The sequence below is a fragment of the Magallana gigas genome, chromosome 6 (assembly GCF_963853765.1).
Source record: "Magallana gigas chromosome 6, xbMagGiga1.1, whole genome shotgun sequence".
Lineage (NCBI taxonomy): Eukaryota > Metazoa > Mollusca > Bivalvia > Ostreida > Ostreidae > Magallana > Magallana gigas.
Window position 1 is genome coordinate 38,078,184 of NC_088858.1, and position 24,353 is coordinate 38,102,536.

The 24,353-nt window shown below is 32.1% G+C and overlaps 1 protein-coding gene across 1 annotated transcript in view; it reads left to right on the forward strand.

Moving 5' to 3' along the window:
* Window positions 1-24,353, forward strand: part of LOC136276432 (neurogenic locus notch homolog protein 2-like) — an 85,141-nt gene that overhangs the window by 17,305 nt on the left and 43,483 nt on the right. Inside the window, exons 5-15 of the mRNA XM_066088366.1 lie at window positions 9,509-9,679; window positions 10,043-10,185; window positions 10,359-10,523; window positions 12,888-12,931; window positions 13,341-13,372; window positions 13,454-13,554; window positions 15,128-15,295; window positions 16,431-16,477; window positions 16,964-17,077; window positions 19,009-19,131; window positions 19,933-20,043. Coding sequence (XP_065944438.1) covers window positions 9,509-9,679; window positions 10,043-10,185; window positions 10,359-10,523; window positions 12,888-12,931; window positions 13,341-13,372; window positions 13,454-13,554; window positions 15,128-15,295; window positions 16,431-16,477; window positions 16,964-17,077; window positions 19,009-19,131; window positions 19,933-20,043 — 1,219 coding nt within the window. The remainder of the gene's footprint in view (window positions 1-9,508; window positions 9,680-10,042; window positions 10,186-10,358; window positions 10,524-12,887; window positions 12,932-13,340; window positions 13,373-13,453; window positions 13,555-15,127; window positions 15,296-16,430; window positions 16,478-16,963; window positions 17,078-19,008; window positions 19,132-19,932; window positions 20,044-24,353) is intronic.

Below are 24,353 nucleotides of genomic sequence, written 5' to 3' on the forward strand. Positions count from 1 at the left end.
ATGAGTTTATTTAGCCGCAAACTAAAGAATTGTTTTAGTTTTGATTACACATAAAAGTTTATGGACTAAACGATTAGGTGTCAATTAAGAAATCATTCAGTTAATTAATAAAATCAATGTCATTCTCATATTCTAAAGCAATATCAGACATAGATCAATTGTGGGTTTCAAATTTAAAATATTTTTTAAAGAACTTCTATTTGATAGAATATGGTCATTATACTGCAAACTTTTCAAATCTTCCTGGGTTAAGAGCTGTGCGTGTCTGTGCGTTGTACCTTTACGTAATCTTTCCTTCGTCCACGGCCGAGGAGATCAGCCGCGGCTGCACTACCTAGCGGTAAGCGGTTATCTAATACACAAGTTTCGCACACCGCGACGCACACTTAGATGAATATGAACGTGTTTGAGTTTATAAAGCCGTAAATACAAGAACTGTTTTAAATTTATGTTTTAAAAGTTTGTCCATCTTGTATCTATTTTATTAAAAATTTGAGTGTTAGTGAATATTAATGAACGATATTACTCCAAATCGGAAACATCGTCAGACATAAATTAATGGTTGGTTTGTATATCTAAAAAATTTTACCCCCCCCCCCCCCACAAATATTAAATGATGATCATCCCTCGCACATGGCCGAGGAGATCTAGCGCGAGTGGACAAGTGATCCGCGGTCGGCTCGTGTTCTTTTACATGTACCTTATCACGCGTTCATGTTTCATATTTTGCACGGACAGAACTATATTTTATTATGTTTTCAACTATTATATAGGTTTAAGATGAAAAGATAAATTTATTTTTATTGTACAGTTGATTAAGCATTGATTTGATTATACGATAGCGTACAAGGTAGTTTAAAAACAAGCTTATCTTTTAAAAAGATTGGTGAGCTAGCGCCGTAGCCATCCTAAAACACAGAAGCAGATTTCTAAATCATTGATTTAAATTCCTGAATCGATTAATTAACAATAAGAAGGCACAGTGGTGTACTAGAACTGTGCTGGAGTGGGGTCTCAATTGAGAATTGTAAATCTAGAGTGGGCTTCACATCGGCAAATGGTATAGCTCATTGACTGTGCCTAAATCATTATGGTTCTACTGTTATTTCAATTGAATCGAGGTGAAAATTTTCAAGAACCATTGGTACTGTTGTGTAGCAATCGTATCTTCTCGGGCCTTTCCGGCAAGCTCAGAAACATATCCGAGGTTGTTTTCTGAACTTGAAGGAATTTAAGATAAAGCTAGCTATTTATTATGATATTTTAAATAACTTTGCATTATAAGACTTAAGCTACTGTTACTTTTTTACATTTTCAATTGAACAAAACTTCATGTGAGGATGATAAAACGAAATTCAAATGGTACAGTTTATCTACAGTAGTACAGTATTCCCATAATCCCCCACTATGGAGTCGAGCATGCGTATTCCAGTGAAAAAGACTAACGTAGTTGCTAGCGCTCGAGAGCGCTAGCAATCAAATCAAATTATAATCAAAGTTCCATGTTACATGTTTGCGGTAGCTGCTAGCACGATAAAAGAATGTCTGTCCTGAATTGAGGCATTTGATGATTATTTAAAGAATATTCACATTAGTTTTAAATAACTTGAGATTAGGTTCTATCGTTCACATATTAATCACGCGGTAGTTTTTTCTACATGGTTGTTCGTTTCAGTATGGAAGCGAACTCATTGCTGCGTCCCCCCCTCCCTCCTCCCGCCCCGCTGACAAGTCCTTGCGCTGGATTTTTTTTAAATTGGCGAAAAGATATCCAGATCTGTCGAAAATAATTTTTGGTGACTTCTTCTTATGTGTAACATTTTCTCCTCAACGTGTTTCATTTTCCCACCCGTTCGTTTATTCGGTCAGTCTGTGTTAATTCAATCGCCATGTGCGACCGAAAATCTTGTGTCGCTTCTCAGAACATATGTAATTGAGTAACAGTTGAAAGGGTGCTTTTATAAACAATAAAACTATTATTCAATCATCTTTACATTGAAGATGTGAAATCGTAACCTGAGAATGTAGCTAATAAACCTGTTAAACACGCTAAACTTCTATAGTTATGAACAGAATAATTCATAATGTATTATAATTAAAAGTTTGAAGTCAAAGGAAATTTTGTTCTTGGGAAATACGACTACATTATGCAATGCAGTCGATCGCCATTGAAATCATCAAAGTACTGCAAGTGTCGACAGATTTGAAAGACCATGATAAATCACTTGACTTGCAGACTATAGCGACATATCTGCCTCCCAAAAATATATGCGCTTCTCAAAGTTACACTTAAGTGGGATAGATGTGCGTTATTGAGGATTTTATTTAATGCTAATTGATTGAAAATTGATTAAAAAAAAACAACTTTTAATTGAAGTTGTGTATTATGAGGTTGTAATGCAACTTAATTTACTTCCAAGGTTAGCTACAGCCAGTGGAATACTAATTTTAGCTGAACAATGAATACCCAATATATTAAAATACAAGATAAATAATTTCCAGAACTATAACACTATGCATGTGTATATGAAGGTTGCACTCTGATTTGTATGGCTGTAGGTGGGGATGTAAAGGTGTATCGATGTACATACAATGTATGACTGCACATACGGATTTCGGACCGTGGGTACAGACGATACCCATGATAGTCCTTTAATTCATCAATGCGCAGTTTGATCTAGAAACTGACCAGTTTCATAACTTCTTCGAATTTCTCTCACACGGACTGTCTAATTCCTTTCCAGAATTCCAATTTACGCAAGCGCAATTGAATTTTTTTCAATTTAATTAGTCAACCCACTGACATAAAAGAAGGATTTTGAATATTATTACATTGTCGAGAGAAGTAATATTCATTTCTGTAAATAAGGTTATTTAATTCATGTTATATAGCGGTGTCTCTATGAAACAGCACCATCTGGTGTAAAATTTAGATGCTCGCTTTTGCATAAATTCTCCCGCTGATCTTCTTTTTTTAGCTGATTATATATTATTTTGAATGTCTAAGTCTACTCTTATCATTAAATAATATCAGACGACACACATTTCCCTGTAGAAAAGTTCAGAGAAGCCATCAATTTTGACTAATTACTAAATTGTATCAGCACGTAATAATTCTAAACTTGCACATTGTCTTCAAAAATTTAGAAAGATTTAGATAAATAAAGAAGTTATCCCATAGAAAAGATTACATGTTTTGTAGGCGGGTTCGGTTTTAAAAAAAAATACAATTCCTGATATGAATCATGAGTACATACTGTTTATAACAATGCTTGCTACACTTTGAAAATTTAACTCGCCATTAAACATCTCATTTTTTAAAGAATTTTTGAAACGATTACACAAACTGTGTTCGACAAATAGTTTTCGTAAAACATTTTCTTCCTTTCTTTTTTAGTCATTATAATATTTTGACACCATATCACATATATTTTCAACCCGCAGCAACAACGGAAGACCTACTCGTGGCTTTGCCACGAGCTCTGCTCTAGTTCTTTATTATTATTATATTGTCGCTTATTTGATGGCACTATATAACACACCAAGCAAAGTTGTACTTTATCTTTGTTTCTTACCTTTGACGACGTATGTTTTGTATCAAGATAAATAGCCGTTATCATCGCCACTCCAATGAATACAAATCGCCGTAATTAAATTTAAATTATTTTTCACCAGGTCAAACGAACATAAATCATTTATAAATTAAAAACTCAAACACATACATGTGTATGTTGGAACTGGTTCCCCTGCGTCTGTGCAACAGACTTAAGGTGGTATGGGACACTTCCATGTTGTGACGTATTGTTTATCGAAATAAACAATAAAATTAAGTGCAGTTATATAAGTAGTTTCTTCCCAATATTGTCATCTAACAGCGTAGCGCAGTGAGTTAGAGGGTTTACTACGAATCTGTAAGTCATGATTTCGAATTCCACGTTGAGTTTTACAATTATTATTTTCAAAATATTTTTAAAAGCTATTTTTTGGTTAGATATTGTAAAATTTGAAAATTCTAAACCGGTGAAAGTATTTCAATAATAATGTACTTTAATCCACATTAATATCGACAGATGTCCCATACCACCTCAATTTTTAATTCAAATTTTTACAACAACAAGTACATTCATTATCTTCTGGTTTCACTTTCAACATTCACCAATATAAAAAATAGAACATCAGATACATATATTCAGTAAACGTAAGGGAAGAGGAGGGCGTGTTGCACGTAAAGCAGCGAAACCTCGAATGACTTTAATTCTCTAAAACCTGGACACATGTAAACTACCTGTTCCGCACGAATACACATAATCCCGTATACTCATCAGTAAATCAATCAATCGAAATCGATATACTATAAATAAATGTTAAACACTGTAAACAACAACAACGCGTGTTTCCCTTACCATTTATAAATATATTTCAGTCTTAGTTTTTAAAAAAAATATTTTTTGGCCGGTGTAATGAAGAATAATGACCCCCGTAGAATAATGACCGGGGGTCATTTTTCTACGTAGAATAATGACCCCCCTAGCTGAAGAATAATTGGATTTTTCTGAAGAAAAAAGACCCAAGGGTCATTTTTCTTCATGTTGAACATGAAGAAAAATGACCCCCATAAAAAATGCCCCCCTCCCCCGTAAACATGAATAGAAATTGGTTACAAATTTGTGAAGAGTACCGGACTGTAGTAAATCTTAATAGATAATAAACACTGATCGATTATAACAAGAAAAGATTGTTTCTAAGAGCGTTGATAAGAAGTAAGGGTCCATGTTAGGGGTTTATATCCCGCTCGATTTTGATCACACGTTCTTTATTGTATCCAAAGTTACCAATGCTCATACAAACTATTGAAGCATTAATCATCTTGATATTAACTAAACTTACTAAAGTATGCCGAGGATAAAGTAAAATATATTTTCTGTACGAGTACTCTCAGTACTTTAACGATTTTCCTTATTGGCCATTAACCTCTACTGGCGTAATGGCTGTTGTCAGTGCCTACTAACTTCAGCTTGGTTATAATGCCTTATAGTGGAGTAAACTTTTCATAATTTTGGTTTCATCATTAATTCTGGGTGATGAAATAGTATACCCAGCAGTTTGTATTGTGGAAATCCTCAATGCAAGTATAATTCATGAACAATATGAAGAATATAGAAGATGCGACGGCGAAGCGCGAAGATTCGATGACGAAAGTGCTAAGTTGCGAAGGCGAAGAAGTGATACTACATGTACTATCGCTTCTTCGCCTTTGCAACTTCGCACTCTCGTCTACGAATCTTCGCGCTTTCGCCTTTTTAGCTCACCGAGACGAAGTCAATGGGAGCATATGCTATACCCCCGGTGTCGGCGTCCGGAGCTGGTTAAAGTTTTAGTTGCAGCTCCTGTATCTAAGCTATTACTTGTCCTCTCTTCACCAAAATTACATGGATGATTCATCTGGACCTTGTGAATCTGGTTCCTAACTTTCAGATGCTGGAGGAGGTTAAGGTTTTTGGAGCAGGTTAAAGTTTTTGTTGCAGGTGCCCTTTATTAGCGATATCTAAGTTACTGCTGGTCCGTACTTCACCAAACTTGCATGGATGGTGTGTCTTATGATACTGATGCACCAGACAGGCTTGAGTGATGATATGATGTTGTATCATGATATTGTTAGGTATAGTATTGATTATTATGATACAATATTATATAAATAGTGCCTGTTTGGGAGGGTAACAGTTGAAATTGACACCCCGAGAAAGCCATTGTCAACCGACGCGAAGCGGAGGTTGACAATGGTTTTCGAGGGGTGTCAATTTCAACTGTTATCCTCCCAAACAGGCACTATTTATTTTCGCAGTACAGTTAAGGCGGTCAATAAAAATATGGGCAAATTTTTGTGATGAAAACACGTATACTTTAGTTAAACTGGCATGTCCTTTTTAAAATCAATAACAGTCACTCAAATGCAATATATTTCTAAAATATATATATAACAGTACACTTTTTCATGTTCATAGTGGTCACGTGTTATGGCAGTCGCATGGTACAAGCAGATGTATTTGTGGTTTTGAGGTCATTTAAAAAATTCAATATTGCAAGGGCATAATCATGTCAAAATTCACAACTGAATTATGAAATAACTTGATATTATATCGTAGATTTTGAAAAACGGTGCGAACTTTTTAAGATAAGAATATTTGTTAGTAGAAACCGTAATTTATAATGCATATGTTGAATAATTTTAAAGGTCACAGGGTTAATTTCATTACCAAATAATTAATTTGTAAGATTTTACAAGGATCGTAGAAGTTTTTAAGTTACATAGCATATTTCAAATTCACATGTAAAAGTTTGTCGGGATCAGGTAAGTGTATGCCCTTGCAATTAAGTGATTTATTTAGGTACTCAGATTTAAGATATACGATATTTTATACAAAACAGAGGTGGCTTCTTTATACGATGCATACTTTAAACAAAATGAAAATAAGACTATATAGGTAGCATTCTACTAGTAATATTTTTAAACAAAATATTCATTTATACTTTTCCGTTAATGTATGACATTTATTTTTCTTCGCTATAAAACTGCACGATAGCCTTCAATGATTTAACTTAATGCGTCATTTTGAAGCATATGACGTCATATTTTGTAGTACAGCGAGAACGACATCTCGCTTATTTTTCAGTGTGTACGATATAACGGACATCAAAATTGTAAGTAATAGCATTTGTTGTTTTTAATAAAAAGATTAGTATAAGTTAATTTTACTTATAAATAGATTAATAAGTACTTTCGAGGTTTGTAATATACTGTGATGTCATAATGCACATTTCCCGTACTTTTTGTCTGAACGGAGTTTATTGACAGCCTTAACTGTGCTGCGTTGTTATACTGAATGTCTTAATTTTAAAGAAAATTTTACTGCTTTTATATAGGAATAACGTGAATTCTACAGCGAACCGTACGCGCATAATTTTCGCGCATGTAACATTTTTTAATGTCACCCGTTGCTAAGTGCGTTACTAACGCTGAGGGTAATAGAAAATATTATTAACTGCGTCTTAACCAATCAGATTTCAGTATTTAACATGAAAGTATAACAATGTATAATATTATATTGTATTATTTATTATTATTTAATCACATGATACTATTACATATGATATTGCAATATATAATATTGCATCCTATGATATTATATTGTATATTCTATGATATTGTATCATACAATTTGTGTAATATGATATTAGTTTCTGTAACATAGAATTATATAACATGAAATTGTATATATGATATTGAAATATTATAAAATATCGTATCATACGATATTGTATAATATGATATTGGTTTATATGATATATTATCATATCACATGAAATTGTATTTTATGATATTCAAATATATATTATTGTATCATATGATACAATATGTATAATATGATTGTATTATATAATATTTTACTTTATCCCATGATATTGTATCATTTATATGATACAATGTTGTTATGAGACCACATCTTTAAAAAAATAATGATTCAATGCTTAATTATACAATATAATATCATATGTTTCAATGTTATGATGTATTATTGCAATATGATATTGTTTCATATAATAATATATTGTATTATGTTTTATGATATTCTATTATTTGATCAAATACAATTATAATGTATAACACATTATGCCATTTCATACGTCACTGTGACTAAACATGTATAACATCCAAGCGTTATCATTTGAAGGAAAAAAAACGACATTCCAGGAAAGGGGTGGCTTTATCACAGACCTTCTCCCCCTTCATCATTATACATCATTGCCAGACCAGATGTAAAATATAATAAATTCCTCATCAAAAGGCTGTTTTTATAAACAAATATAAATAAGTCGTACGTACAAATAACTTATTCATCCAAACAAATCGTGATTTGTCGGAACAATTAACTTTTGCATCCGAACAAATAGCTATTTCGTCCAAACAAATCCTATTTCGGCCAAACAAATAACTTCTTTGTCCGAACATCAAATTCTAGATTTTACCTTAGTTACCACTTTGTAAATGCATAAAATTTATCTTTAGTGATATTTTCTTCATCCTGTATATTATTATGAATTTAAACATGTAAATTTCAGTTTAATAGTAACAAACAATGTCGATGTAATAAGTCTTAGTTATATATTTCCAACTTCAAATCAGAGACCTAGCAGCTAAACTAGCGTCCCGTTCAATAGAGCTAGATATCTACAACCTAGCGGCTAGGCTTACCGGTACAATCTTAAACGCAGCCTTGAAGACTAGAGCATAAAATAGATGTATGTTGCTTGAGCCCACTGATCTTTATAAAGATCAAAAATTAGAAAACTAAGAATTAAAAAATTATGAAATAATTTGAAAAACAGAATGAAATGCTATTTCAACTAAGAATTTTCGAAGTTTTAATTGGTACACACGAAAAAGCAGAACCAACTTTTAAATATAAACACTATATTGAAGTTGCTTTTTATTAAGGTAAGATTTAAGTAATTTTTAACAATTGTTCCTTTAAGAAATAAACAGCAAGTTAAAAAGTTCAACGGGATATGAGCTTGATTGGTCACGTCATCAAATCATGTAAAGGCCGAAAGGCTTCTCATCTGCAGACGATTTAAACACGACCAACATATCTCGAGGAACTTTTTAACTTGCTCTTTATTACTTATTTTTACGTTTGAGAAAGGCAAATCATTCAGAATTATTATTGTAACCGTGTTGTTTTTAAGTTTGCAATAATGCAAACGCTAAACGATAAGCGGTGCGGTTATTATACTGACGTCATGAAAAGTTATGGACAATAATGGACGTTTTCGACATTCTATGCATTGTAGATTCATATAAGGTCAATATCTAGTGAATGATTCCAGAGTGTCATTTTTGGTGCTAGAACCATTATGACGTCATAATTGATTTGTAGAATCTTTTTCCCGTATTTTACAGCTTTAAAGGAAATATGTAAAAATAAAGGAATTTCTTGACATTCTATGTTAAATCATAGGAAAGGTAAACCCGATACCTATATTCAGTTTGACATCATTTTAAAGAAGAGGTCAAGAGCTTGTTTAATTCCGTTTTTGGGGAGACTGTAGGCATTCTTGATTGATTTATTAGTAAAAAATGGACAAAACTCCGAAATTTGTTCCTCAATTCCTTCATATTTCATGAAAATTACAGTTTATAACATAGTTTTCATTGTATTTTCATCACTGAAAGAATTTAAACCTTAAATGTAATAAATCTGTAGGCACTTTTCATTTACTACATCTTGACCATAAGAAAGCATATTTGCAAACCTAAATATATACTAGTATGCTTATATCTTTCATTTCATTTTAAATAATATATTTATCTAATTTCAACTATGTTAAGAGTATATTTGTTAATAAATTGTATTTTACAAAACCATATTGATGAATATTGCAAAACAGATAATTTAAACGAACATGTAAATGCAACTTTAAGATATGAAACAAAAATATGAAATTTCAGGATTCCTGCACGATTAATATAGACACCACAGACAGCAATTTGTTCTATGAGAACGCTACAGGAGCTATTACAGTGACTGTCCAAGACTATGCTAGAAAATTGCTGAAGTTGAAAGAGGAGGAAAAACTTATCCATCCGTATAAACAAATTCTAAGTGCGATTACAGTTCAGGTCAGCCAAATGTTTTGATAGTTATTTTGCTCATTAAATAACTTTTGTTCATACATTGACTGAAAATGAGCTTAATACTTATAAATCAAGGTCGTGTAGCATCATTATGGAATTGTATGGCATATATTTTCAACATTGTCTGAATCATATATATCTTTTAAATGGTGATTTTAAATGATTTAGGGGGGATGTGTGTCATGATCCTAATTTCAATTGTAAACAGATAATTTTAGATTTCCTTAATTACCCAAACTGAAATTGTTCATTGAATATGCAAACGTAGATATGATATTGTGAATTACGCAGTTTAAGACGAACGATGTATTGTTTTCCTTAGCACTCATTGATTTTGCTTTTTCACAGTTTTTTGTATTAATTGTTGAGCACGCGGATGATCCAGTCTTTGTTGATCCCACATACCCCAACAAACAGACGTTTATTATTTATGTGGGGGTCGAGTTTACCGTAGATTTTTACGCAAGACCAACGTCATTTGACGCAAACAGGTATCTCAAAGACTATATAAAAAGAGAAATGTCACTATGATAAGCTATTTTTTGCTTACATTAATAAAGCAAGGTAAATAAACGTACACACAAAATCTTAGACGATGAAATGAATACAGGTAATATGAATTTATTTGTTTGAAATTCACAAACTCATATTTCTACCAATATAGAAAAATAGAGCTTTTTGACGTGACAAGAATAGGAGGAAAGAAAGCGAATCACACTGATATCAAGTTCACCAGTGACCGTACAGCAAAAATCACAGTGTCTTGGATTCCTGTCGAGGCAGATATAGGAACAGATATTCTGTGTGCTAGAGTGGAAGATAATGAAGGGTTGGTGCTAAGTTTTTACTAATGTAGTTGCTCTCTGAAGCAAAGGATCTTTATTATGTCGGCTTTTTAACTGCCGCTAGGGCTCGACAAAAAAAACCTCTTTCCAACAGGTGTTAGAGTTTTCATGATTTATTCTTAAGGTAAATGTCTTGCTTTTCGTCAATAGCTTTAAGACACCAAGAATAAAGTTAATATATTTTAAGTTAATTAACATGTTTGTAACATATTAAGTCTAAGAACTACTTAAAGGTAGAATATTTAATAATATCTATCAAAATATCTTAAGAATACATTTTTTCTCCTTTTAAAGAAATAAAAACGTTTTTTGAATGGACACAATAGTTATGCTTAGTGAATTCGACTCGATAATAGTTCGTTGTATTGTTTTGTTACATGGTTGATGGTTGATCAAATAATTCAATAAATTGCAGACATAAAAAAAATATGATCTTACGTGATAATTTTTTTTTTTTTAATCGTTTGATTGTGTTAAAATCATAAAATATTACAATACACTTACAGATGATAAATATTTGCTAAATGTCAATTTTGCACCCTTATCTAATATGCTATAAGTAATCGAAAACAGTCTTTATGATTTTTGTAGGCGAAGTAAACGTTATAAAAGCATTTCCTCTAATTTATGTTTGCTTTTAAAACGCCATTATAAAAAATAATTATTGAATGTATTCATTTGACACTTTCTCTTGTTTCAAATATTTCACAGTTCATCAATCTATCCAATCTAATCACCATATTTGTTATATAGCTAATCTTGATATGGAAGCGCTCAATGGGGATGCCAAAGTTTGAAAAGTTAAAAACGTCTATATATGACTCAATTTAGAAGTCCATATATAGTAAATTCTTGACCTTGAGTTAGAGATTCTTCTCCAAGACATATCTTTTGATCATGCTGTAAAACTATTTACTACATCATTTCAGAAATTATTTCTCTATATTTGGACACCCACCAAACAAATGATTGCATTGGTATGATAAGCGTTTCCTCACCTATTTTCTGAAATAAAAAGACCGATGGTTAAGTGGTTGAAGTGTAAGGTATGCCCTTATCGATCACAATAATGCATTTAATTTTTTACACGGGAATCTAGGAGAATACTTTTTGCATAGCAAAGATATTCATCTATTCTCTGCTAATATTTCACAAGTCAAAATTAGAAAATTTGGGTAAAAAAATGAAATTAATGTAATTGATACACAAGATATCTCTAGCTAAAACTGTATAAATCGTGCCCAATTAAATCAACCGCTTTCCTAGCCTTGACCTTGTGAGCTAAATTTAAATGTCATATATATTTTCACTGGAGTAAGTTCAGAGATCGGCTTGTCCAGTGCCAGATAGCAGTGGTGCCTTTTTCTGTCTTACATTGTGTATAACCACGTCACATAAGGGGATGACAAATTATCAGATATGCTAGTCAATAATGTAATTGTATTAATAAACTGATGATTCTTTTACTCTCATACCGCAAAAACTGTCATCCCATCCCAATATCACATGACTAAATATAACACCAAAAGGTTACATAGTAATGAACATTAGGTAGCAGAGGACAGTTTGTTTCAATGCATGAAATTGTGGGGTGGGGGTAACCCCTTTACCGCTGTGGTGTGGGAAATTCATTATTTGCATCTGGAAAAAATGACTTGTAACTACCTACATTGTAACTACCTCTTGAACTTAAGGAAGGGCAGTAAGAGTAGAAATTCACCAAAATAACACCAAGAACGTCTTTTCTGTTCAGATAAAACATCTGTTTGATCCCACTGTGGACTGTCAAAATTTTACTCATTTTGCCCCATTTAAAATCCCACCCTACCGCGCTTGCTGCAGAGAGATGACCACCGGGACAGGGTGCAATCTTTAGTTTAAAATATCCCCCCTTACGAATGTGTACCGCCCCACCTACAATCCATGTCTATTTGGCACTTTTCACTTACCGTCTGCCCTACTTCCTTTTTACATAAAAAGTGAGCAAATCTGTCAACAGCCATCGTTTCTTGGCTGACTCCAAAGCACCCCCTTATAACACTATGGGACCTACATGCTCCACATCAAAATACATGAATGACCCTGCTTCCATCAAATCATCATCTATAATCAATTCACTAATTTTCATCGTACATACAGATTCAAAAATACAGTTTCTCTCATTTTTACTCAAATGGCGATGCGTACCTTAGATGAAACTGTCCCTTGCTACCTTGACCAAAAACTAAGCAACGATTTTTAAAGTCTTACGATTTCTGTTTAGATACAAAAGTGTTTTAGATCACGTGACTGTTAAGATTCAAAGATTCTCTCTCTTTTTAAACATATTGTTTTCATTTTTTGTTTAGATTTGAATCCATTGATCTTCACTGTTTTACGATCCTCATAAAACGTACGTTTTTATAGTAAGATATAAATTGAGAATGCTATTCTGTATTTTTTTTTTTTAAATCTTTATTTGCATTTAAGAAGTTAACTTAATAAAATCAACATTGTATATATATATATATATATATATATATATATATATATATATATATATATATATATATATATATATATATATATATATATATATATATATATATTGAAACACAATAAAATCCACAGTGGTCGGCGAGTTATAGATAAAAATTAACTATGTTACCATTATATAGCTTCTGAAGATTTTAAAATGAAAGCGCTTAAGCTATATTGAACGTTTTTCGTGTTTTCTTATTTAATTTTTATCTATATATATATATATATATATATATATATATATAGACACATAACTAACAAAAATGTTTGATAAATTGTAGCGTTCATTCCATACACGACATTTCCTCTTCAGGTAATCGCAAAATTTATCATTTTATGTGTTTACTAATATTTTGATTACATGCATAACGAATTCTGATTTTTAATTTTGTAGGCACGGCCATACTTCGTCTTTTTCCCTCAGCCTGGAGAAATTGTTTTTCCAGAGCACTCCTTTTGCAAATTACCGATTTATGCAGCGTCATCGACAAAGGGGTAAGACCTTTCAAGGGGCATGGCAACGATTTTGTTTACCCCCCCCCCCCCTCGTTTTTGATATGTGCAATGCTTTAGTTAAGCATTTCTAAAAGTCAACCACAACTTGGGTGTCAGCCGTCGAGATATAAGCGAGATACAGAGCTTAAAATTCTTTGTTATGTAAACAATGCTCAGGTCTTGTTTTTGTTTACCTTTAATATTGACAAAAAATCTAGGTTTAGACCTAAAATGAACGCGACAAGCTCTAGAAACTGTTTATCAATGTTTAAAATGAATTAGAAGATAAAAAATCGTGACTATGCTCCTTTAAAGGTACCTCAGTACACCCAGACTTACACTTTTTAAGACACTACGTCACAAGATGTCAATTTAAATGTTTTGTTTAACTGTTTATATCGTTCGATTAAGTTGTATATCGTCGTAGCTCACTGGCTAAAGTATTTGGCTTCTGAACCGCAGATCATGAGTTCGAATCCGCCTGGAACTTTCTTTCATTTTTACTGAATCAAATTTGTCGGAAGTGTAATGTTTTTTTTTATCCAAAATTGAACATTTTTGGCTATTTGTCTTAAATACTTCTTATCCATTATGATATCTAACACAATCAAGCAATTTTCTGCTGATTTGAGAAAATATTTCAAGGTGTAGTGAGACACTTTAAGGATATAGATCATTAATCAAAAATCATTTTTGCTGCTGATGATTAGACTAGAGGATCATATACATGTTATTATAGCATTAAATGATTTATTTTTGACGTCGTCGTGTCAATAACTGCCGTCAGGTGAGCAGACAAATTGAATAACGCGCGTTAGCGCGTTATGATAATTTGTCTGTTCACCTGACGGCAGTTATTGACACGACGACGTCAAAAATAAATCATTTAATGCTTATATTTACATTCCGTTACTGAAGAAATCAATTGTTTACTTAAATAAATCGATATTAAGTGCAGATCACGGAGGGAGTGAATAAGTAACAGCAAGAACAGCTGTTTTGTAAAACCGGTTTAAACTGGTTTTCACATAGACTGTTGAGATGAGATCGACGAGCATGAAAATATAATCCATGATAAATAACTCTTGAAATGTTGCTTTTTACAATAAAGTAAACTTTTTTGTCGAATAATTATAAAACATGGTGTTTTGACAACATTAATGAAATACATTTTTTAACCGATAACATAGAAATCACTGTTTGAGAACTACTTATGTAAATTACTCGTAAATTCATACGCAGTGAATAGGTGTTGCATTTAGAGGCATTTAACCATCACGGAATTTAATGGAAAAACACAGTAGAATGTAAATATATGTATTTATTGTGATTTTGTTGAATCACGTTGTGTTTACTTCCTATACAGTTAGGTACATTTAGTATTGCTCGTAAACCTTCGCCAGTTATTTTTTTCCTGTAATATATTTGACTTTGTACTTTTTGTATTTAACAATTATGTTTTTGTTAAAGAAATATACGATCATTCGTAGGGACGAATTTAGTAAGCACTGCCTATGTAGGTGGTCACCGTGGCACCCTACTATTGACATGTTTGTTCATGCTTTGCTTTTAGAGGAATAACAAACATCAGCATTCAGTCAACGGACGCCCCTTCGGCGGCCATAATTGGTGCAATGATGCCTGTTAATAGTACCTACAGACCAGGAGCAAAAATGGTCCAAATTCAATTGAAAGAACATTCGGGCGGAGTGCGTAAAATCTGCTTTGAGTCTACAGATGCGTACGTTTTATTTGAAATAAAAATGAATTGATTTGAATTTTGTTAAAATAATTGCCTTACTTAATTTTTTGGTTTGTGCATAATGCCTGTATAAATAGAGTGCAACAAATTAGTATCAGCTGGGGAAAAATATTTCAAACTAACAAAACTGGAGGTTTTGCTATCATAAAGTAGCGTGCTGTGCATAAATGAAGAAAAATGTTGTACATGTAAGCAAATGTGTAAGTTACAGAGAGTGTGTCAATTACAAAAAATGGAAAGTTATTAATTAAATTACCATAACCATTAAAAGAGTTTTTAAATGTTATTCATTAAATTACAATTAATTTGCAGATGTAATTAATTAAATTACAAATTACATTTGTCATCAAAATTTGCTAAAACCATGATTTAGCTACAACACATGAACATTTAAGGAGGTACCTGTACGTCCTTAATGTGTTTTCAAATTATGTCATGTTTAAATACTTTAAGTGGTTTAGAATTTCTAACTAATCTGATATGTAACTAATTTCAGAAGAAAAAAAATATAAATTCGGTTTTATTGCTTTTTTTCAAAACGAAGGAAGTCACAATGTGGAGGTGTCCCATATCACCTTGATATTCAATAAACATTTAAAAGCCATATCCCCTAACCCACACCTATCATGTCTTAATCAAAGTATTTCCTGCATGCAAAATGTGATCTGAAAATGTTTTCCTTTGCATGTATATCCACTTTTTCAAATGGTTAATTACACATTACTTTCAATTACATCAAAATTTGTAATTAATTACACTCAATTACCATTACAAATACCAATACCTCATCCCTGGTAAGTTACCACCTGTTGACTGTCGTCTCAATAATTATAAGCCCTCACGTTAATTTTTTTTAACAATACTAACCACGTGACTCTTGTTTTTGTGTGTATTTTAAAAAAAGAAGTACCTGCCTCAGTCATGGTTTTTACATAAGTGTGATTTGTTGTTATATTGTTTACTATTACATTTTATTGTCTAAGGACAAGTTTATTTCATTTCTTAGGAACACAACTAAGAACAATTAAGGTTGCCAAAGTCAGGCAAGCTTTATAAGGAATGTGAATTTATTGATATTGAATTTGCATTGTCATGGCTAATTAAATCCTTTTAGGGATTCGAGCACAGTGCAGTGTCTATTGGTTAATGTACTGAAGAAAGGTAAGTGGTCACTTTACGACTATACGACAACTTGTACATACATTTATAAATTTTTCTAAAGAATGATTTGATATTTATGAATACCCACATATATTTAGTTTTCATGTGAAGGAGAAGGAAACGTTTTTTTTCAATTTTTGCCCATAAAATTCAAATATTGTTTAACTCTCATAAAAACACAAAAATACCATCTTGGATATGTGTGTACATAAAGTATCAAGTTATACACTTTTATCTTGTTTTTAAAAAGAAATTTTGACTTCATTTTGGCACATATCTAAGATTTGGCGAAAAAATGATAAAAATGTCACATTTTCTCTTAGTTTTTTGAAGAGGAAAATGAGTCCACAGCCGTCGCTCACAACAACATATATATATATTTTGTGTGATATCACATGATAAGGTTATAATGTGATTTCATCGTGGGTGACAGCTGCGGACATGGTTTTCTTCTTCCGCTGAAATAATTTTCTGATGACATTTTAGATCCATGCGAGGCCAATCCTTGTGGCAATGCTGGAATATGTTTTTCATCTAAAGATCACAATGACTTTTTCTGCCACTGTAATAAGGGATATACAGGCAATAGATGCCAAAGAGGTTTGTATTTGAAGAAAAATTGCATACTAGTATATTTTTTTTCAAAAAGAATCATGTTATGAAAATTCATTTACAAAGGGGTGTTTACAATTAGCTATTACACTTATTTCTTAAACGAACTTTATGAATATAAACCTTATCTTTACATTGATGTTTAAAGTGTTGGATAAAAAAGGCGTGTTTCTTTTGAAAAAAATTAATGGTATGCAGGTAGAGGTGAAATATTTTTCTGTAATTTGTAAAGGAGGATCTCGAACATGTAAATGTTATTAACACAAATATTGAACCACAAGTAATTTTTACGACAAGTTCAGAGAAAGAAGTTATTATGTTGTGATTTATGCACTGAATAACACTTTTTAAATCACAAATCCAAACAAAATTGGTGAAAAGATTGTTTTGGTTTAGCAACCGTTTTATTTGGTTTTTTTCTTGATTCAATGAGCTAGTTTTTTTTAATTAAACATTGAGGATACACCAACCATGGTTAACAGAATAGTTACCATTGCAAAAAATGGTAAGCAACATTTGCCCACTTGGAGAACAACGCAGACTTGGTAATGTTTATAACAATCATAGCGTATCTCATTTAAGATACATGTTGTAAAAACATGTTCTTTTGAATTTTTGGATGACGCTAGAAGAATAGTGTTTGAATAGTTAGTTAAGTCCAATGGCAATGTGAACAGGCCATATATATTTTCCCATTTAAATAGCTTGTTAAATAAAGTGATTCTCGATTATGCATTTGTTGATTTATTAATTGGTTTATAAAAAGCGTTAACTCTTTGAGGTTAGTTTATATGTGTATTTATTATGTTGAAATTAAATTTAATCAATTTCGCGGGTATGATAAGGCAACTCTCAGCGATCAAATTCTTCTGATCGATATGACGTCACAATAAGCAGCATGATGTCATATTTTACTCAGAAACATGTCGATTTTAACTTTATCTCTGGTTTAAATTATAAAAACTACAGGCATAAAATATCACTAGAAAATCTTCTAACTGAATATATCTTCGATTTTCCTCTGTCAATGTGTACAAAAAAAGGCAAATGTGTAACACCCAGTACCCCGGATATTATGAAAGATGACTTTGGTAAATATCAACGGTATATGACCTAAACTACTTGTAAAGTGCTGCTAGAATCCCGTGCTTTGTTGCTGTAAATAAAAAAATGCATAGTATTTTCAATAAGATTAAAGAAGTTGAGAGGGTTTCCGATAATTATTTACAATATTTATTTTATGCGATTAAAAATAGTATTATAGCAGTAATACTAATAAACATGAACTAATTGCCGATCGGATTATTGTAGCAAACATACAATGAACTTCGGGGTAGTGTTACACTTTTTGATTTTTTGTTAAGGTAAAAAAGTTATCTATTTTTAACTGTCACGTGATACCTTGGCACGGCAGCTTCAAAGATCGAGTCGATTTCGAAGTAGAAAAATAATATCTTGGGAACACATTCACTTGGTATTAATATTCCGCACTGTTTTCATTAAAATAAACACTTTTTAAATTGATCATAATTTTGACGGTCATTAAACTCGGAGATGCCTTAACCTACCCGCGTTGTTGCGCTATTATAAAAAAAAAACCCAGAAAATTGAGACTAATCTGTTTAATAAATAACAATAAATTGTAGAAGATATAAATCAAACGTAGTTTCTAGCGCGAGCAGTTATAACGCCATCAAGCATTGTTTTGATGTATTTATCTATTTGTAAATGATATCTCTGGTACATTTGAGCGTTGCCATTTGAATATGAGATGTGTTGTTATGCTCAAGTATCGTAAGGGCTTTATAAAAAAAATGATACCAGATACAAATTCTATCTTCTAAATAATCTATTAGTCACACTTCATTATACATGCTGGAAGAAATAAAAACCTCTAAAAAGCATGTTTCTCATTTTAGCGCCACCCAATGCATGTCAACACCAAAATACCTGTCTAAACAACGGAACATGTATAAGTAGAGGACATGGACCTTTTTTCTGTTTGTGTATCCCTTCTTATACCGGCATCAGATGTGAAAACAGTGAGTATTACGTATCTATATCTGAAATGCTATTACAATCGCACATACTCTTAAAACACGTTTTTTTCTGTAATGCTATTCTATAATTTGCATTTTTATAAAAAATGGGCCACTAAATCTTACTTAACAAATTATGTCATTTTTTCTTCAAATTTACTTAATTATTATTGCCAGATAAAAAAGATAACAAAAAATTAACTTAAAAATAAACATCAAATTTAAACATGATTAGGGTAAAAGTTTGTTACAATAGATTTATAGAAATGATACTCTGTATGTGTCTTGTTTTTGTGTCTTTTTCACAGCATTTATTCTTAACTTAGGAAGAGGGTTATATAATATGACTTTTTATCGGAAAAATATTAACAGGAACGTTTCTTATACAATGTACTTTATATATGACTAAATGTTTTGCATAGTAGATAAGAATATTTTTAAAATCAAATGTTAACATAATAAAGAAAAATAATTATTTCGTTACTTTATTCCAACTTTGAAAGTGATTGGTTTTGTTGATCGACTGATGAAAAGTTCTTAAAGTTATTTCTATGAATAATCAGAGCGTAATTTTGAATCAATCTAACTTTTTGCGTATCTTGTTTCTGTTCCATTATCACGAACTTTGAATTTAATCTATTTTTCTACTGATACAAAGTTTCCTCTACTAGACCGACAGCGCAAACAATAAATTGCAAAGGTGGCCTTATTTACAAAACATTTGATATTTGATAACAAAACGTTTGATTAGTCAATTGTAGAACTTTTTAAATGATAAATCAAAACAATCAAATTATATTACAGAGGTTGACAAATGCCTTACACATCCTTGTGGACAGCACGGCATCTGTATAGACGATGATACACCATTGTGTAACTGTACGGATGGATATACAGGGGAATTTTGTAATACTAGTAAGTTATAACAATATTTATACCCGCACTTTCTAAAGAAAGTTCGGGTATTTTGTTCCGTCCGTCCGTCCGTCTGTCATGTTTTAATTTCTCAAACTGCTCTTACATTTTATAAACCAGCAAACTGAACTCTTGGAGTTTGATTTGGGGTGTCACGTTGATTTGTAAAAAGGTTTCAAAAATTCACTGGTAGTCCTGGGGGGTCAAATAATTGGTAAAAAATGACTTTTTTTTTTCTTTTTTTTATTTACAAAAAACCCTCTTTTTCGAACTTCTCCTACACTTTCAAAATTACATAAATCATCTCTTGGAATATGTTTTAGGGTATCCTATAGATGCGCAATAAGGTTTCGGAATTTTCAATTTTGTCCTGGCGGTCATTTAATGGCTGAAAAATGACTTCTTTTTTTTTTACAAAAAAAACCTGGTTTCAAAAACATAATTTTTTGGCAGTAGCCAAATGATCTTCTAGAATATGATTTGGGGTGTCTTATTGAAGTGTGATCAGGTTCCAGAATTTTTTTTTTATTAAGGAGATCACTGGGCAACAAAAAATGACGTTTTTTTTGTGTGCAAAAAAAGGTATGGTTCCCAGAACTCCTCTTTCAACTTTTGGAGTAGCTACGTCATCTCTTGGGACATAATAGAGGCTGTCATAGTGATGTGCAATAAGGTTTTAAAAATTTAAATTTCATCCAGAGAGTCAAAAAGTAGCAGAAAATTGACGTTTATTACTAAAAAAACCCAACATAGATCCCAAATCTCCTCTTATGATTTAATGGATAGACACACCATATCTTGGGATATGATAAGGACTGTTCTATAGATGTGCAGATTAAAATTTCATCCAGAGAGTCAAATAGTAGCAGAAAATTGACGTTTATTACTAAAAAAAACCCATAGATTCTAGAACTCCTCTTATGATTTAATGGATAGACACACGACACATCATATCTTTGGATATGATAGGGACTGTTCTATTGATGTGCATTACGGTTTTGAAAAATTAAATTTAACCCTGAGGCCTATTACCTACATACCGTTTGATGCTCTTTAAGGATCAAGGATATATATGGTTAAGGGGTGGGGATCTCAACCGTTTTCGAGATATTCGTGCACTTCCTGTTCGAGGGGGGTCACGACCAACCCCGGGGCCCAAGACATACATACTGATTGATGCCCATTGACACAAGAAACAAGAATATATATGGTTTAAGGGTGGGGATCTTTACTGTTTTGAAGATATTAAGGGATTTGCTGTTTGAGGGGGGTCAGGACCACCCGCAGGGCCCATTACCTACATACCAGTTGATGCCCCGTGACATAAGAAACAAGATTATAAATGGTGTAGGGGTCATGATTATAACAGTTTCTGATATATATGGTAATTTCCATTTCCTTGGGGTGGGGATGACCCCAGAGGTCAGATCTAATAAACCCTATAAATTGCCAGTAACAGTCAATATATGATTATGAAAACCCTATATTATTATCTTTGTCCGTTTTCAATTTACCATTTACAATAGAGTCTTCTTACAAGGTTTAATGTTAGACCCCACACCCTTTTGACCCCCCCCCCCCCAAAAAAAAGTGGTTGTCTAACCCCAAATAAGAAAAATCAAACCAGGGTGTACAATAAGATATGCAGGCCTATCGTATCCTAGAGTTTTGTACAATTCTGTTCAGCCATCTCAGAGAAACAACTTCAGAGCGGGAAAGAAGAAAAAGAAGAAGACGAAGAATAATAATACATGTAATAAGAACCGTACAAAAACAAACAGTCTTCAAATTTCATTCGGGAGGCTTAATAATGAAGAATAAATAGAGATTGGATCATCAAACATCAATAATTTAAAGATAATTGACCATTTCTGATTTTAAGGGGGTCAGGATGACCCCTTAGGGTCATGACTTACATGCCATAATGATCTGATGCGCCATGATCTAAGGAGGAATAATATCTTTGGATTAAGGTGGGGATCTCAATGGTTTTTATGATATTTGATAATTTCAGGAAGAGCACTCGGGATCATGACCTACATACCATCTGAAATGCCTTGAACAAAGAAACAATAATATATGTACATGATATATGATTCAGTTTAAGAACCCAAACCCAGATGTAGATCAATCATCTATGTTTTGTAATACTTCCTATGTATATATACATGTATTAGTTTGTGTTTTGTTCTATCCTATCATGTAGTATACATGTTCATGACTGTATTATGGCTTATTTACATTAAAAAATTGTCAAATGTATGACTTGGAACCCCCACCCTCAAACAAACTCAAATATAAACTGTTGCCCCCCCCCCTTAATTTTCGAATGATCTATTAAAATCAAAATATAATTTGGGGTCTAATAAGTTTTATAAACTAGTAAAAAATGTTATTCTTAAAAAAATTACATTACACCTTGCATAATTGACAAATGATCTATTGAGATATGATCAGAAGTTATATTCATACCTTGGGATCAATAACTAATATTCATTGATAAGTTAAATTTAATAACAATAAATGATTCAAATTATAAATGTTTATACTCCACATCAACCCCCACCCATCAATCAAACCTGGTGCTAAAGATTAATTCTTACATGTGTACAGTAGCAAATTTTATATCATTTCTTGATTGCTTTTTCTCTCCTTATGCACATTAACATTTTGGAAATTGCTTAATTCGGTTTTTAAGATTTAAAAACAAAATGTTATATGCATAGGTATTCGCGTATTTGAGTTATGTCCAAGACACGATGTAGTATCGATATCGATGATATCGACGATATTGTATCGATATCGATTCACTGATTTCAATATAATAGAACTTAAATGCATATGTACAAAACTACAGATGTCCAAATTTATCATCCATATTCAACGCCGATATAGTCGATATCGACGATATCGTATTGATATCGATTTTCTTTGTCCTCAACTGAATTTGTCCATATTCATGTCGATATCGACGATATCGTATCGATATCGAGTTGCATATGTACACAACTACAGCTATCCATATTTAACGTTGATATCGTTGATATCGACAATATTGTATCGATATCGATTTGTATAGGTACAAAACTCAATCTGTCCATATTTACCGTCGATATCGACGATACCGTATCAAAATGTATTTTCTTTTGTTTACAACTAAAGTTGTCCATATTTTAAGTATATAACTGCAACTCACCATATTTTGACGTCGATATCGACGATATCGTAACGATATTGACATATGTACACATTGACATTGACATATGTACACAACAAAACCTGTATCGGTATTAATTTGCTTTTGTGCAGAATGTAATCAAGTACGTGGGGAAACTGTATCATGCTTATCTTTAGATTTGACTATCTAGACGATCACAATTTTATAATTTTACAAACCTTAAAACCCATCATTTAGACGTTATTCTCATTGTTATTGATTAATTTTTAATACCGATGATTTTAAAAGATTTCATTTGAGTCAATATTGAGGTTGATATTGTCATTTTAAATAATATTATTATATTTGTTTAAATGCAATTATAAAGATCGCCATTGATTAGGATATCGTCATTCTGTTAACGATATCGCCTATAAATAGTTAGCCTTCAAACTTATTAGTGTCGATATCGATGTCGATATCGTCATTTTATGTACGATATCGTCAATATCGACAATAAAATTGATTTTGCATCTTCATCAGTGTATGTCGATATTGATGTCGATATCGTCAAGTTGTGTACGATATCGTCGATATCGACATCATAAATGGATAAGCATTTTTCAAAATTCGATATCGATGTTGATATCGTCATTTTGGTGTCGATATCGTCGATATCAACAGCAAAGTTGGTCTTGGACATGTAAAGTCTCCGAAACAAAGCAGTGTCATCATTAGACTAGAAATTACCCACATGGACCAAGCACTACATATGAATAAGATGAAATACTTCATTATTTCTAGTTCTAGAATGTTAGGGTGTCTCCAAGGGGGCATAACCTATATACAATTTGATGCACAATGACACAAAGAGCAAGAATAAATTATATGGTTTAGGGATGAGGATCTCAGAAGTTAACAAATTATACAGTGTATCATCATTTCCTAATCATAAAGGGGGGGGGGGGGGGGGGGGGTTAAAGACAACACCTTGGGGTCATGTACTTTACACCATTTGATGCATCATAATGGCATTAGAAGATATTTTGTATTTTCCTGTTTCATTAGGTCATAACAGTCCCATAAAGTCATGGCCTACATTGTATTTGATGCATTATAATACATTACGAAAGAAATTCTCCTTCCTTACTAT